Source organism: Neolamprologus brichardi, chromosome 10 (genome assembly GCF_056152115.1).
Source record: "Neolamprologus brichardi isolate AB-2024 chromosome 10, ASM5615211v1, whole genome shotgun sequence".
Taxonomy (NCBI): Eukaryota; Metazoa; Chordata; class Actinopteri; order Cichliformes; family Cichlidae; genus Neolamprologus; species Neolamprologus brichardi.
In genome coordinates this window covers 22,174,901-22,189,403 of record NC_142113.1, presented here as the reverse complement: position 1 = coordinate 22,189,403, position 14,503 = coordinate 22,174,901, and the positions used below count along the sequence as shown (strand labels likewise).

The 14,503-nt window shown below is 38.1% G+C and overlaps 1 protein-coding gene across 5 annotated transcripts; it reads right to left on the bottom strand.

The window, feature by feature from the left end:
- Positions 1-9,545: 9,545 nt before the first annotated feature.
- Positions 9,546-14,503, bottom strand: LOC102778774 (putative fibroblast growth factor 1). Of its 5 annotated transcripts, none has more exons than XM_006784968.3 (4): positions 14,367-14,503; positions 12,094-12,310; positions 11,503-11,606; positions 9,549-11,036 (listed from the first exon to the last, which is right to left on the bottom strand). In XM_006784968.3, the coding sequence occupies exons 1-4, from the start codon at positions 14,406-14,408 to the stop codon at positions 10,851-10,853; spliced, it is 549 nt and encodes a 182-aa protein (XP_006785031.1). In that variant the 5' UTR covers positions 14,409-14,503; the 3' UTR covers positions 9,549-10,850. The 5 variants fall into 5 exon arrangements, with proteins under 5 accessions (XP_087703019.1, XP_006785031.1, XP_006785032.1 ...); XM_006784969.2 differs by lacking the exon at positions 14,367-14,503 and adding an exon at positions 13,323-13,383; XM_035905330.1 differs by lacking the exon at positions 14,367-14,503 and adding an exon at positions 13,319-13,372.

The following is a 14,503-nucleotide window of genomic DNA, read 5'->3' as shown; positions in this document are numbered from 1 at the left end:
GAATGCAGTTAGTGGGGCAGAAGAAAGTGGATGGAATAATAGCTTATATTTAAAACTTGATTTGTTTGCATGCAGTATCTGTAAATGTTGTTGAAAACCTTTCTGGTACTGAGGTATTACTAATATATTTTATAAGTATGTAACTATAACTAAAACTGTTTAATTGAATTGAATTTTCTTGAATTTTCTTGAACCTTTGAGTAGCAAGCAAAGGACAAAAAGTTAGCCATGTTTGCGTAGATGTTAGAGAACTGATTTTAAAAATTCCCACAGTTTTTGTAACCTGAGTATATGTGTTATTTAAAGCTAGTTCTTGGTATTCATTTTAAACAAAATTATACTTTAAAACTCTCTCAGACAGGAGCAAAGAGGAGAGACTGGATCAAAGGGAATCTGACAATAACTAAACCACTGAGAAAAATGAGATCCACCCTCCCCGCCTCCCCTCTTGTACCTGTAAGCTCTGCCTGTGCCCTAAGCCCAGGGCAATAACACTGGATAGCAGCATGAAGCTGTAAAACAATGTTGAGATTGTGCCTGAAGCAGTTCCCATATAAATCAAACATAAAACCATGCTGGCACTGCAGTCCACCTTGGCCCGCAGCAGCACTTTGAACAGACATCACGTGGAGCTTTCACCTTAACAAGAATTGCTTGCAGCTCCAATGCACTTACAGTAAATGGATAGTACTGCATGTTTTTATTTTTTCTTAACCTTGTTACTTTATTGCTTATACCCTTACACAGTTTTAGGTTGGATGAGAGAAACGTTTGCAGCATTTTTGCTGACTTGACTACAAAAAAAATAATTCTGACATGTCTTTTAAAATAGTTGACAAAGCCTGAAAATCTAACAGCATTAACCACATTTAAAGGTTTTATAATAAATAACTGTAACTTATATCATCGAGGATTTAACCAACCAGTCCCAGATTCAGCTCCAAACATACAGAGGCACTCTGTTAAATGTCTTCCATGCCAGTGTTATGTTTACTATGGGTTTGCTTGCCGAGGGTTTGCTTGGGTCAGCGTGAAATTTCATCATCTGGGTGAACATGAGGCAGACATGTGGACATCCACATGGGTTGCAGTTTTTTGTGACCCCTGGACTTTTCCATGAGACACTACACTGCAACACACTAACTCCACATGCCTCATTCATGTATCCTTCCTGTGTGAAGCACTACTAATCACAGAAAACCAAAACCGCCATTTTTGAAACCTGACAGCGAGGGAAATGGCTATACAAACACCCCGGTCCTGGAGTTTGACAAAAAGCCTTAGACCGGGTAGCAGGTATACCTTTGCCTCGACATCCTCAATTACTGACTTCACGGGAATTTCAGCCACGTTGAGTGGATACACATAAGGTGGAATTGTAGTGGAAAATGTGGAAAATGCCATATTTTTTTGTGATACCCTTGATTTATCAATAAGACACTACTATATAATACAACAACTACACAGGTGTCCATCAGGCAGACTCCTAGTAGACTGGAAAAAAGTGTGCTGTGGCTCTGAACATGGTATCCGGTCTTTAAGTCTGCTGTCATTAGCTGTTTCCGGGTCCAAACTCTGCTTCAGGTCCCAAAGCCAAAGAAACACTAAATTCTTTCGTCTTTAATAAAATGATCAGTGTGGCTGCTCTACCAGGGGAAACATAAGTTTAAAGTTAAGTTTAAACTTATATTTTAAGTTTAAAATCAAGGCATCCATGAAAATAGAATTTATGAAATTTAATAGAGTTAGAATTTAGCAGGGAGTTAGCTTGCTGGTTCCTATCTAAAGATGATACACCATGTTCTGACTGAAAAATTAAAACGTACAGATCTGCTATCACTTCCGACATAAATGAAGACAGAAAACTAAACAGCAGTGATGTTTGCAGGGTTGCTGAAGTCAGGCTAACTGGTATATAATTATGTGCTAGGTGGTTGCTAGCTATATGGTTAGCATGATATAAACACAGTGAAGCTAATGTATGCTAACTTTTTTCCACTCGATAAAAGTTAACACGAGGGTGGTTAGGGACAAATTTCAATTTCATGCCAGGATGCTTTAAACTGACCAAACCTCAGTCAGGAGAACAATTGAGATAATCAATACACAATATGAGGTTAGTCATTAATATACTGCTGCATGGGCTGGGCTGTAGTAAGATTGTAAGGTTTTAAAAACTGAGCTTTAAAATGAACAGTGATAATAAAAACCGAGAGAGGCCGACAATGGTCACTGACCTTTTTTTAGGGGCTTGTTCAGATTAAATAGAACAAGATACAAAGCATTAAAACATGTTAAAAACACAACAGCCTTAATAAACTCAGAGCAGTTGGGAACCGGGAGCACAGTTCATTACTAAAAGACCGAATAGTTGTTGGTGTCTGATCGGGTGGATGTGGGTGTGAGTATTTCAGAAACTGATGATCTACTGGGAATTTCCCACACAACCATCACTAAGGTTTAAAGAGAAGTAGTCGGGGGTAGTATTGCTAGTGGTGTAATGCTGTGGAGGACATTTTCTTTGCATCCTACAACAAACTGAGCATTGTTTGAAGGCCACAGCCTCACTGAGTATTTTTGCTGACCATGGTGATCCTTTTATGACCACAATAAACCACAGTATCTTCTGATAGCTGGATAATGAACTGTGTGAAGCAAACTAAAATAATCTCAAACTATCCAGCATTGTGGATGTGCTGCTGTCATGTCAATATGGACCAAAAATGTCTGAGGAATGTTTCTAGCAACTAATTGAATCTTGAAGAATTAAACACTAATGACGGCAAAAGGGGGCCCAACATGGCACTAGCATGGTGTACCTAATGAAGTGTCCGGTGAGTGTATTTCATTTGCTTTCAGTTTGATGTATGAAAAAGGAGTAATATGGTCATGTGTAAATGGTCATGTTTAAGCAACTCAGAGTACTTATGGCACTGTTTTCATTTTCAATATTGAATAACATCTCTGTGATTTTGAACCAGTATAATCCAATTACAATGCAGATTACTAATAATCTTTATTTTCTAACCCAGTCTCTCCTTCCTTCTCTCTTCTGTCCTATTTGTACATTTTTCCAACACTCCCGACCTCTCCCTCGTTGCCCTCAGTGTTCACCACCTCTTCACCTACTGAAGTCGGCAAACAATGAACCACTTCAAAAGGTTGGTTTGCTTTAGACATTCCTTTTTGGAGAAGGAGAGAACAATTATAGCTACTCCTTTGGTCTGGGAACACGCAAAAAGGATGTCACCTAAAAACAGAAATGAAAGGAAGTGGCAACAGGATAAAATAGGGAGTGAGTAAGACATAAAGAAAGAGAGAGAGGAAGCCACAGTATCCTGCAATGACATGGCTGCGGCCACAGCCAAACACTCTGAGTTATCTGGGATGTGTGGTATTTAAGATATTTGCCATAAATAGGGTCCAGCTGTTTGTTCAGAACTCTATTTTTCCTTTGGTCTGACAGGTTTTTTTTCTCCTTTTTATTTTTGTGTCCTGAATGAAAGGAAAAGGAAAAGGAAGAGATAAGAGGTTAAACTCAGACATTTCTTTCCCAGACAGGAGACTGGGCAGCAGCACAGAGAAGAGTGGGAGTAATGGCTTTGCTTACGCATTTAGTGCCAGAATAAGAACTATTCCATGATCACTTCCAGGGGAATGAAAAGAGGATACTGTAATGGCTTTTTCATCATGTTCCTGACATTTGTGAAGTCATGGTTTTACTTAGAGGAACAGGCTTTCTGTTCCCATTGCCACATAAAGAAACATAATGTATTATATTATGTTGTATTATATAATATTATGTGTTTAAAAAAACAATTGAGTTATTAATAAAGGAATGAAAAAAGAAACTCATAGTTTAATTACTTTTTCTCAAAGTTATGGGAAAGCTGATGATTTTTTTATGGTTTAGAAGTGAATAATACTTAAACAACTTAATAGCAAGCCCTTTCCTTTGTTCTGAACGTCATCAGGAAGTCTCAAACGTCAGTCATACTTGGAAAAATGAAGTAATAAAAGGTGTTTTCAGTGGAAGGGACCATAACTCAGTTAACTCAGTTTCCTGCATAGGATACTGTGAGGTGCCTGCGTGTCCTCTAAAGATTGTAGATTGTGTATTGTAGCTTTCATCACAGAGTGTATCTGTGAATGTTTTTTTAAATCATCTGTTGTGGCAGAGTGCAGTGTCAGTAGTGTAAAATTCCAGAGCGTTGAAAAGGATTAAAAAAAACAAAAAGCAATGTGACTTAACTCCTAATTATTCCACTCGGGATATTTTTGACCATTCGCAGGCGTCATAGCTGCAGTTGGTCTAAGTGTGAGAATGTATTTGTGTATGTGAGACATCGCAGCTGAGACGACAGGCCAGCTTCCGGTCTTGATAAAATGTGTGTGTGTGTGGGTGGGTGTGTGTGTGTTGGCTTCCCAACTAAAACAATAGATGACACTGCTCCCACATTTGTGGAAGTACAAACAGTGATTTAGAGAGTCACACTTAGCACGTGTAGGACTGTGGGTGTCTGTGTACAAGTCATACCGAGTGCAGGTGTGACAGGGGAAACAATCACACTGTTATTGTCGTCCCTCTCTTACTATTTTTAGGAAATTTGCAGGATATGAATGTTTAGAAAGTACTGCTTTGCAATATCTGGTATCTGTGGTTATGTTACACTTTTGTCTGCACTTGATTTTGATGATATTGGTCATATGCATACTTTCGCCTTCACATACAAACCTTTTCATAATATTTTATCAGAGGTGATCCTTTTCCCACTCCTCTCTATATCTTATGTAAAAAGGGTATTGTTTTCCTTATCAATTAGAAAGACCCAGTTACACAGTGCTTACAATGTCATATAACAGGACATTTAAACAATAGCTTTGCCTTTTATTCACACTGAACTTGTTAAAAGAGAATTGAAATACCGCTGCTGCCTACTGTGGAGTTTAATTCTTTTATTTCATTGGAACCTTTTAAAAGCTTAAATCTTCTTGTTGAAGCTGACACCTTTAGGGGTCGACTCAGTGGATCAGCTGCTTCCTTAAATGGCTATATTTATATAGACCATATATAAATTAGCAATCTATGAGACTACTTACATTAAAAAAAGATTGAATATTAAAAATAAAGATTAAAGATTATGGTTATAATTTGTAGTAAGCAAGAATAACTTGCAGGTTTGTAATGGATTGCAAACTCTTGCATGTCAGTCCGAGTAACCTAATTCAACATTGCTGTTATTAAAAGTGAATTAACGGTGAAAAAAATCAATTTGTTTAAGAGAAACAATGTCTCATGAACACAAATAATTAAAATCATGGGTATACCCTAGCAACCTGTAATCCATCCACTCATCCATCCATCTATTCATTTTCTATCACTTATCCAGATTTGGGTTTGCGGGGGGAAGCACTCTGAGCAGAGAAGCTGAGACTTCCCTCACCCACCTCTTCTAGCTCATCCTGGGGGACACCGAGACGTTCCCAAGACAGCTGAGAAATGCAATCTCTCCATTGAGCCCTCTGTCTGCCCCGGGGGCTCCTCCAGGTAGGACATGCCCGTAATACCTCACCTAGGAGGCGTCCAGGAGGCATCATAGTCAGATCCGTGAGTCGCCTCAACTCGTAATTTAAATGCCTTTTGTAATGAGATCATGTTTCACATGTTTCATAAAGGTCATTAAAAGGAAAAAAAGTGACAGCAGCCCCTACTCCTACACATTGAAAGGAGCCAGTTGGGGCAGTTGGGGAATCTTAGTAATATGCCTCTTAGATGCCTTCTAGGTGAGGTGATTTCGTCCATTTCTAAATGGTAGACGATCCTGGAAAGAAGCAGGAAACTCTGGAAAGATTGAGTCTCTCAAGCTGGCTTGAAAAGGCTTCTGTGTCCCAACAGAATAACAAAAGGAGGCAGTCCAAGTGTCTTTGCTTAGTCTGCTGCCCCAACCCCGACCCAGATAAGAATTAGAAAATGGATGGATGGGAAATACACTAATTTGCTTTCTTGTCAAAAGTTAGATTGAAAGATTTACACTACTCTCATGTCCGTATAGCTGTTTTAAAACATGAGCTTTCAACACTGGATAATGTTGGGACGATCAAGATATTACTAGTGGAAAGACTTAGCTTAGTTTAGGTCAGGGTGCTGCTATAGGAGTGCGAGTAATAGACAGGATGCAATACCCTGACATTGGCTCAGTTGGGCTTTATAAAGACTTTGCAGTAGGGAGGTTGTTTTGTTCTGCTGGGCTATGTATAGTAAAGTTTAGGACAATATTTCATGTGGGAAAACAGCTTGTTTGATAGGAAGTTCAGTTTTTTTGGGAGCATATCGACACATCAGCAGATGTAAAGCTCATAAAGACATTTATTATGCTTTAACTCACTATTCTTTTCCCTGAAAAGTTCCACAACCAAGGCGTGTTAGCAGTTGCGCTAGTTTATTATGCAGTGACAGTAATTATTATTAGTAGTGTTCTAATAAAACCTTTCTTTGTGTTGATATTACAGTCTGCAGACGGGGTTTGCACTTACGAAAGGTTTTGATCTTCTCAGGATTATTTCTTTCTTTCCTTTGTTTTTTTTAAACAATCTAGAAAGGACTCCCTTTGCTATATAGTAGTCGAGTTTATTTGTTGAACCGTACCATTTTCTTCTGCTCTGAGTAAAAGATGCATTTTTGCAGCCCAGCAGAATGTGTCTATCCAGCACAAATCATTTATTAGGAAAACATTTGCAATAGGGTAAACCACAAGCATCCGGACGATTCTCTGAGTTGTCAAAATGCTCCTTCTCGCTTTCTCTGTCCCCCTAGTCTGCCTTCCTCCCCCTTTGTTTCAGAGTGCAGTAGCAGATGGGGAGACAAGTGTCAGCATTTCCAGTTGGATCAGCTGACGGATATGCATCCCCTGCTTCCGTTCCTGTTGGTGTGTAAATGTTTGCTTGTGTGGAGGAGAAAGGTGACATGGCAGAAAGGTAACATGTAGAGCAATCCCTTTTTAATATCATGAATTATTATTTCTTTGGCCTGCTTTAAAAAGCAATAGACTGTATTTGTTTCTAGGGCTTGATTATTAAGATAGTTGCTTAACCAAATCTGCATCTGTCTAATAAGAAAATGCAATGCAAACTTTCCAGAGGTATCCTCTCTTTACTATACAAACTTTGTAAACTTCCCTGATAGGAGGGAGGAAGCAACAGAGAGAAAGAAAGAGAAGAGAAAAAAGAACCATAAAAATTAAAAACAGAAGATAAAACAAAAACAAAATAAGGAAGAAGAGCTGTTTGAAGAAAATTGATGCAGGAACGTAGTAGGATGGAGCAGGAGATGAAAGTAGGCTGGAAATTGAGAGAAGGGCAGGAAGGGAGAGTAAAAAAAAGACGGAATTGAGGAAAGAGAGACGAGTAACAGATGAGAGAATGTGTCCTAGTTCCAGCGTGTGTACGTGCTGATTGCTGTGTGTGTGTGTGTGTCTGCTAGAGTGGTTTGTGTTGCAGGGATCTTGGCTGCTGTCAGGCTAGGGGACTCCCAGAGGAAGCCAGTCCTTGTTCAGTTTACAGTGAATGATTCCCTTCCTGCCCTGCACAGCCCTGCAGGCCAATGGCCAACCAGGTTTGTGTGTATATGTGTGTGTCTCTGGGTGTTTGTGTACTGAGCTGCTTCATAGGGTGGCCTGCTGGAATGAAGGAGAGACACTGTCCTGTAAATGAGAGGTCACAAGTTGTGTAATCGGCAGTGTTTGTCCACCAACAGCCATGTGTCCACTTAGAGTCCTTAAGAAAGAGAGGTCTACCATTTTTTTTTCTTCTTCTGCACATGAAATGTCTTCACAGCACTTTTGTGACAGAAAACAAATTTAAAAAGCAGAAAACATTTTTTTTAAAGCATGTTTATATTTATTCTCCTTAAGTCAGGGACTATACATAAGGAACTCATACAGAAAGCAAAGGCAATTGCTATGCAGAATTGCCCTTTACAGAGAGCTTCATATCTAAATTACTATTAGTTTAGTTTAGTTTAAATGTTATAATGCATTGTTTGTTCTAAACGAATTATCTATGTCCCATATAAATAGTGTAAATAGTTGACAATGACAAAAGTTGATCAATAGAGAATTTAAGATTTCCTGAAAAAATTGTATGGGGAGACGGAATACAAGTATTTTAATTTAGCTCTAATTTAACTTATGCACAAAATGATTATTTCAGTAGGAAAGGGCAGACCTATTGCTCAACTTGAAACAGTAATTTGTCACACTCATGGTGCTTGGATAAGTAATAATCCTACTGTAATGTTCCCTGCCAACTCTGTTTAAATCCCACAATAATATGGGACTTGTTGGAGACATGAATCAGCTCCAGTCCTCCCAAACATTTTAAACCACGTTCCAGTGTTTCCTCCAGGATATTTTCCTGGCACAGTTGACTCTAAAACAACGTTTCAGGCCATGTTCTGTTTCAGCCGTTACACATTAAGTGTGGATTAGATGAAGAATGCCACTGCTTCCAAAAATGTGGTGAAAATACTTGATCGGGGTGAATGGGGCTGGTAGCATCTGTCACAGCTTTGTGGTTACAATCGTTTCGACTGGAGTGGAGAAAGTCTTCACTAAAACTAGTGCATATGGGGCTTCCTTACAGTTTTCAAAAAGTTAGCTGCAAGTGTTTTGTTATGCAACTACTCGGTACACATATTGTGTCTAAGAATGAAAATCTGTCAACAGCAGGAAATTGACACTGGATGTTTGGCATCTATGGGGAAGTTCAGCTATTTCAGATATTTTGGTGGTGGAATAACATTTTAACGGCATAATCTTATTTTAGGTAGAAATGAAAAATAAAATTCCAGTCCTTCAAAATGTAATTATATTTAGTTAATGAGTTAGATAGTAGAATGACTCCTGGGATTGCTTTCCTTGATCATTTTCCTTCTGCTTTTTCAGATGGTTTAATTTACATTGATTTGTGTGACATACTATAAGACAGTTAATATATAAAAATATACTATATCAATTGTTAGGTATGCCTGTTATATACACGAGTCGTCTTTACTTGGATTTGGACGTGTAAACCCAAGAACAATACATAGAAGCTTAGACAATGCCTCCATCTTGTGGCCAAATGTATTTTTTTTGCCTCTAGTAAATATCTTTAACAGTGTAATTTATCAATAAAACACCAGTTTTCACATTGGAATAATGTCATAGAGATTACATCAGAAACAGACTAAATACAAAACTAAAGGCACTACAAGAGCGCAAACATCCGCCAAGGCAGCTCAATAGTAATATTATATTTTGTATATACTGATTTTGTTTTTTAAATGCAAGAAGTTTCTCGTGTTGTAAAAACAAGTGCAAAGTGGAGGCTTTTGGTATCTGCCATGTTGAAACCTATTTTTATATACTTGACATCATTTTTAGTGTAATTATTTGTTGTTATTTTTTATTTGTGTAATTGTAGTACATGCAATCAATACACACCACATTTGCAAGAATCATAGCTTCTAGGTTAAAATGCTTTTTGTCAGTTTTTGAGCAATAACTTGATCATTTGAAGACCGTGAAGACTTTAGTGGATGCATGCCAGATTTTAATGGATCGTTAACACGCACCCACGCTACAACAGACAAAACGAAAGAATGGCAGGCACACAACCAAACTCCTACCAATAACATATTGCTCCTTGGCAGAGGTAATAACTATCATAAATACAGTAAATCAAAAATAGTATTTATTCATTCATGTATAATAATACAGGCTTATTCATTACATTTAAATAGAGTGAATACAATATGTATTACTTTGTGAAAAGGTGATATAGTTACCTTTTTATTCCTTCACTGTAAGCATACATTATTTAGAAAATGTTAGCAATTAGCAATTAGCAATAAATCTTTATAAATACATATTCATAATAATCTAGGATAAAGTTACAGTAACAGGATTTTAAATCAAAATTAAAAAGGGGGGAATTTACTTGAACTGCGAAGCATTTTACAAAATAAAAGAAAGCTTACGTTATATACCTGCTATACATCGTACATAAACACACTTAATAAAAGCTTCACTCGTTTCTCTGACAAAGTTTTCACATCTGCTTTTATAGGTCTGTCAGCCTTCCAACAGTCACACAAATACAATATATTAATACAATAATAATTCTTAGCAACACAAATTATTTAAGAGCTGCTGTTTTAAAAGGAAGAATTCTGGCTTCACAGTAACACCATATCATCTTTGCTCTCTTGACTCCCTCGATCGACATATTCATTACAAAATGAGGAATTGTTTGGGAAGACTAAATATCTATTGATTGAAATTCAATTATTATTATTAATTCAATCCATATAAGACATTTTTAGATTACTACTGTAAACCTTGAATATCTTTCCTTTCTTAAATTTTGAATTCAATGCCATATTTTTGGTTTTATTCTTTAATTATATATATTTTTTGTGCCAGACATTAGTAATGCTAAATACATTTATGTATGTAAATTGCATATTTTTTCCTCCCTGTGGTATTTCAAATCAGGGTTTAAATGAATCACTTTATATATTTTCTATCTGCAGTGAGATAAAGTATATATGCTATGCACTTACAAAAAAACAAACAAAACTGTGCTGGATATGATCACATATCCATACAATGATCATTTATAAACTGTTCAGTCAAATGTTAAATTTGTGTATGAAGAGCGACATTTAGCCCAGTAAGAGTTTTGCCTCAGCCATTACCAGAAATAACAGATTTTCAGTGACCTCATAATCATTTGTCAAGTGTAATTTTACACTAATAATGTGCATTTAAACATTTTAGCGAATATACAGTGCCTGCTGACATCTGGCTTTACATGTTTCCTGCAGGCCTTGGCAGGAAAAAAACGGCCTTCTGACCCTGGTGGGTGTCTGGTCCGGCTTTGGGCTGGCCGTTCCTCTTCAAGGCGACGTACCAGTTGTACTTCTGAGAACGATACGTGTTGTGATGGTTCTCTTCGTATTTCTCCAGGAAGTAACACTCATCGTTCAGAGCTTGCTGAAGTAGGAAAATGAAAGGGGGGGAAGGATTGATTATATCTCTAATATACGGTTAAAGGTAACTGAGCAGGATACAACAAGGAATAGTGTAACATACTGAATCACCAAAATAATAATCGACATAACAACCCTCCAAAATAAAGCTTGTCTGTTTTATTTTAGACATCCCAGTGACAAATTATTAGTCACAGCAATTTGCTAATTACACTGAAACTTTCCACTGTTTTGCAATCTAGGTTGTTTTGCACAACTTGTTACAAAACTGTAACAATCAGCGAGTTTAAACTTACGCTGAGAAATGAATGAACAATTGTGTGATTTGATGAAAAAAGAATTGAAACTGTTACACAGAAAGACAAACGGGACCAGTGAGCATTTGTTGCAATCTGTAAGTGTTCAACCTTTCCATCCAAAATTCATTTTTAAGTCAAACTGCAATATATATATAAAAAAACACAACTCACTACTCCACAGAGGCGTCCATTTCTGTTCATAGCCAGATACCTTCCTGTCGCCTCACCTTTGATGACCACCACCCCCGCACTCACAGCCTTCAGCCTCAGGATGTCTGCAACACACATTACGCAACGCAACACCACAGCGTTATTGCTTTTTTGTTTTTTTTTGTTTTCTTTTCAAGGCTAACTGGAAGATCAAATCATGTAAAAACAATGTAACTGTGATATCCCAGAATAAAAGTTTAGTAAGTATTTTTCAGGGAAACTAGGCCCTGCTGTCCAAATGTGTACACAGGTTAAGATGTTATTATTGCAAAACCAAATCACTGAGCAGCTTTACCAGCAGCCTAATTATTATTCCTTTAGTGGTAAGATGTCCTCTTTTCCTCATACCCTCATAACCTTTAATCAAAACATCTTAAGTTTATCCATTCTCTTTTGTTTACCATCGTTATAACAATCACGAAGACTTTTAACCTAATGTTGAAACTAAAGTTAAAAGCCTCCCCTTCATATCTCGCACGTAATCTCTGGCTCCTGATTTTGAAATATAACCAGCGATCACAAATCAAACAGTTCTTTTGTTTTTTTCCTCACCATATGTGTCATTTTCTTGCCTCCCACCATTGACGGTTCCATCTGGTAAAATCCTTAGGTGATAGCCTCCATTCATACTGTAGAGCCTGGTCAGCGTCTGGGCTTCCTGCTTGGACAGGTCCAGGGACCCAGGTCCAAAAGGCAGCACTGTAATGTCTCCCTCAGACATCACACAGAGAGTTTGAGGGATGGACGGAGTAGCGTGATGTCCCTGTGTCTGCAACGACAGAGAAGATCCAACGTGTTCACTGTTCACGTCACCTGGACTGCGGCTGAGACACAAGACGAAACAGGAAGGGGAGGACAACGTCGCCTTCATAATATGATTACAGGAAATTCTCCCCTTTCCTACCCTCGCCTAATCACTTTCTCCATCTGCCTGGCTCTCTGTTACTTTCTGTCAGCCTTTTAAGGAACACGCTTTATTATGAAGTGATAAAACCATCCAGGGATCAGTTCTGGATGAAGGCCAGGAGGGGCAGCAACATGACCGGACTTGTTTTAGAACTGATCATCACTTTGATTCTCTTTGGAAAAATAATTTCCAGATGGTGGGTGATGTAATCTTACACCTGAAATCAGTGTGAGGCTAGACAACAAAATAACCAACACATGGACATAACAGCCAAGAGAGAAATTTGTGGTAATTGTTTAACTTCCTTTTAGTAAGTTTTATATTAGCCAGCATAATCTTACAAATAGGTGCAAACACATGACGCTGAATTCTACTAGTGGGATACTGGACCCTTGACATTTTTCCTACACTCTCTGAAGCATTAACACTAATCTATCGTTTCAGCTGGATTTAACAGACATGTTAACACGTCAACAAATCAGCGACTATCAATATGAGAATTTAGAGCCCAGGCAGCCCTCTTGGTCTTACCCCTGGATTCCCTGCTTCCTCAACAGCTTTTCCAAAAAACAGTCAAGCTCATTTTAAAGCCACACTGTCAGTATAGTTTTTATTTCCTGGATGCTTGAGATCCCAGAGCAGCGGTAGCTGTCATAAAGTCAATCCAGTCCAGAAACAGCAGTGGCAGACCAAGCCAGTGGGGATACTCTAACACGCACGGGTCTTTGTTATCATTTGAAACCGGAGGTATAGCTGCTGAAGAGCCAAGTTAGCCCACATCTGGAATGTCTTGGAAGAAGCAGAGAGAAGAAGGGGAAAAAGAGAGAGAGAGAGGGAAAGTGAAAGCCACAGGAGGAATGTAAGGCCTACCCACTGGCGGTCTGTTTTTCCTAAGAACAAGATCTGGAGGACAGGATTACTGGATATGAGAGCTTGTGCCAGACTGGCTTGGGGACCTTCGGACAGAGCAGCAAGTGGGAATGACGTCAAAAGTCCAACCAATGACCGAGTCAGAGTACAGATGTGTGGGAGGAGAGCTTGAATCTGTGTGTATTTTAGTGTTTATTTCAGTGTAAAGATGAAGAGCATGACGGTGAGCTAAAGTAAAGTTTGAAAAAAAAAAAAACGGTGGAGGGTGGGGGGGTTGCAATGAAAGCCACAAAAATAAGAGGCTTTCCGTTGACCCTGCAGTGGTCCGAGTAAACAACCTTTAGTTTGCACGCTTCTAGCACCTCTTTTACTTTGAATCACTTTGCAATAGTTCTACATGTGCTTCACAAGACGTTTTCTCTTATTTCATTTGAATTGGCTTCACTGTAAGTTGTTTTGGCCTTTGACTAACAGATTGTACTGTGTGGTAAAACGGACTGTACCACATACTGTAACCACTCATCTACCACAATATTTCATTATTCTCACCTGCACTCTACTGGTTGTTATCTTGTCTTTAACTCTTTACCCCTTAAGTAACACTCTTTTCTGACTGAGCAGTTTCTTTCATATTTCAGGCCTGCCTATAGAACAAAACAACTAGGTTAGTGACAGTGACCACTAACCTATACATCTACCCTTGGAAAAACCCAGAAGCTGTTCTAACGGTCATCAAACCACATCTTTATCGATATATATATATCTATATATATATATATATATAGATATATATATATGTATATATATATATATATATATATATATATATATATATAGATAGATAGATAGATAGATACAGAAGTATCAAAAAGCAGGGGAAGAGTTATGTTACAGATATGTACACTCACAGACCAGACAGTCAAAAAGAAAACACAAAGAAAGACAAACATTAACTTCATTTTGTGTTATGAAGGTCCTTATTTAACTCTGCAGCACTAATTACTAGCCAACTTGATTACCACACAAACAATAAGCCATCTTCACCTACCTGTGACAATGTCATGTGACAGTGCCCCCGTTGAGCCAGCATGTCCTCTTTTTTTCCTCTTAACTGAGGCTTAACTGAAACAAAGTTTTTGGGGCCTCTTGTGCCAAACTGTCTTCCTCCTTTCTCTGTCAGTGAAG

What these genes read in the sequence shown, in the direction of transcription:
- LOC102778774 (XM_087846893.1), bottom strand. Translation starts at nt 12,412, where the DNA reads ATGAAGGCGACGTTGTCCTCCCCTTCCTGTTTCGTCTTGTGTCTCAGC. An exon ending in GCAAGAAAATGACACATATG is followed by an intron (nt 11,607 to 12,093) that starts GTGAGGAAAAAA and finishes TGTGTGTTGCAG; the next exon opens with ACATCCTGAGGCTGAAGGCT. An exon ending in ATGGACGCCTCTGTGGAGTA is followed by an intron (nt 11,037 to 11,502) that starts GTGAGTTGTGTT and finishes TTCCTACTTCAG; the next exon opens with CAAGCTCTGAACGATGAGTG.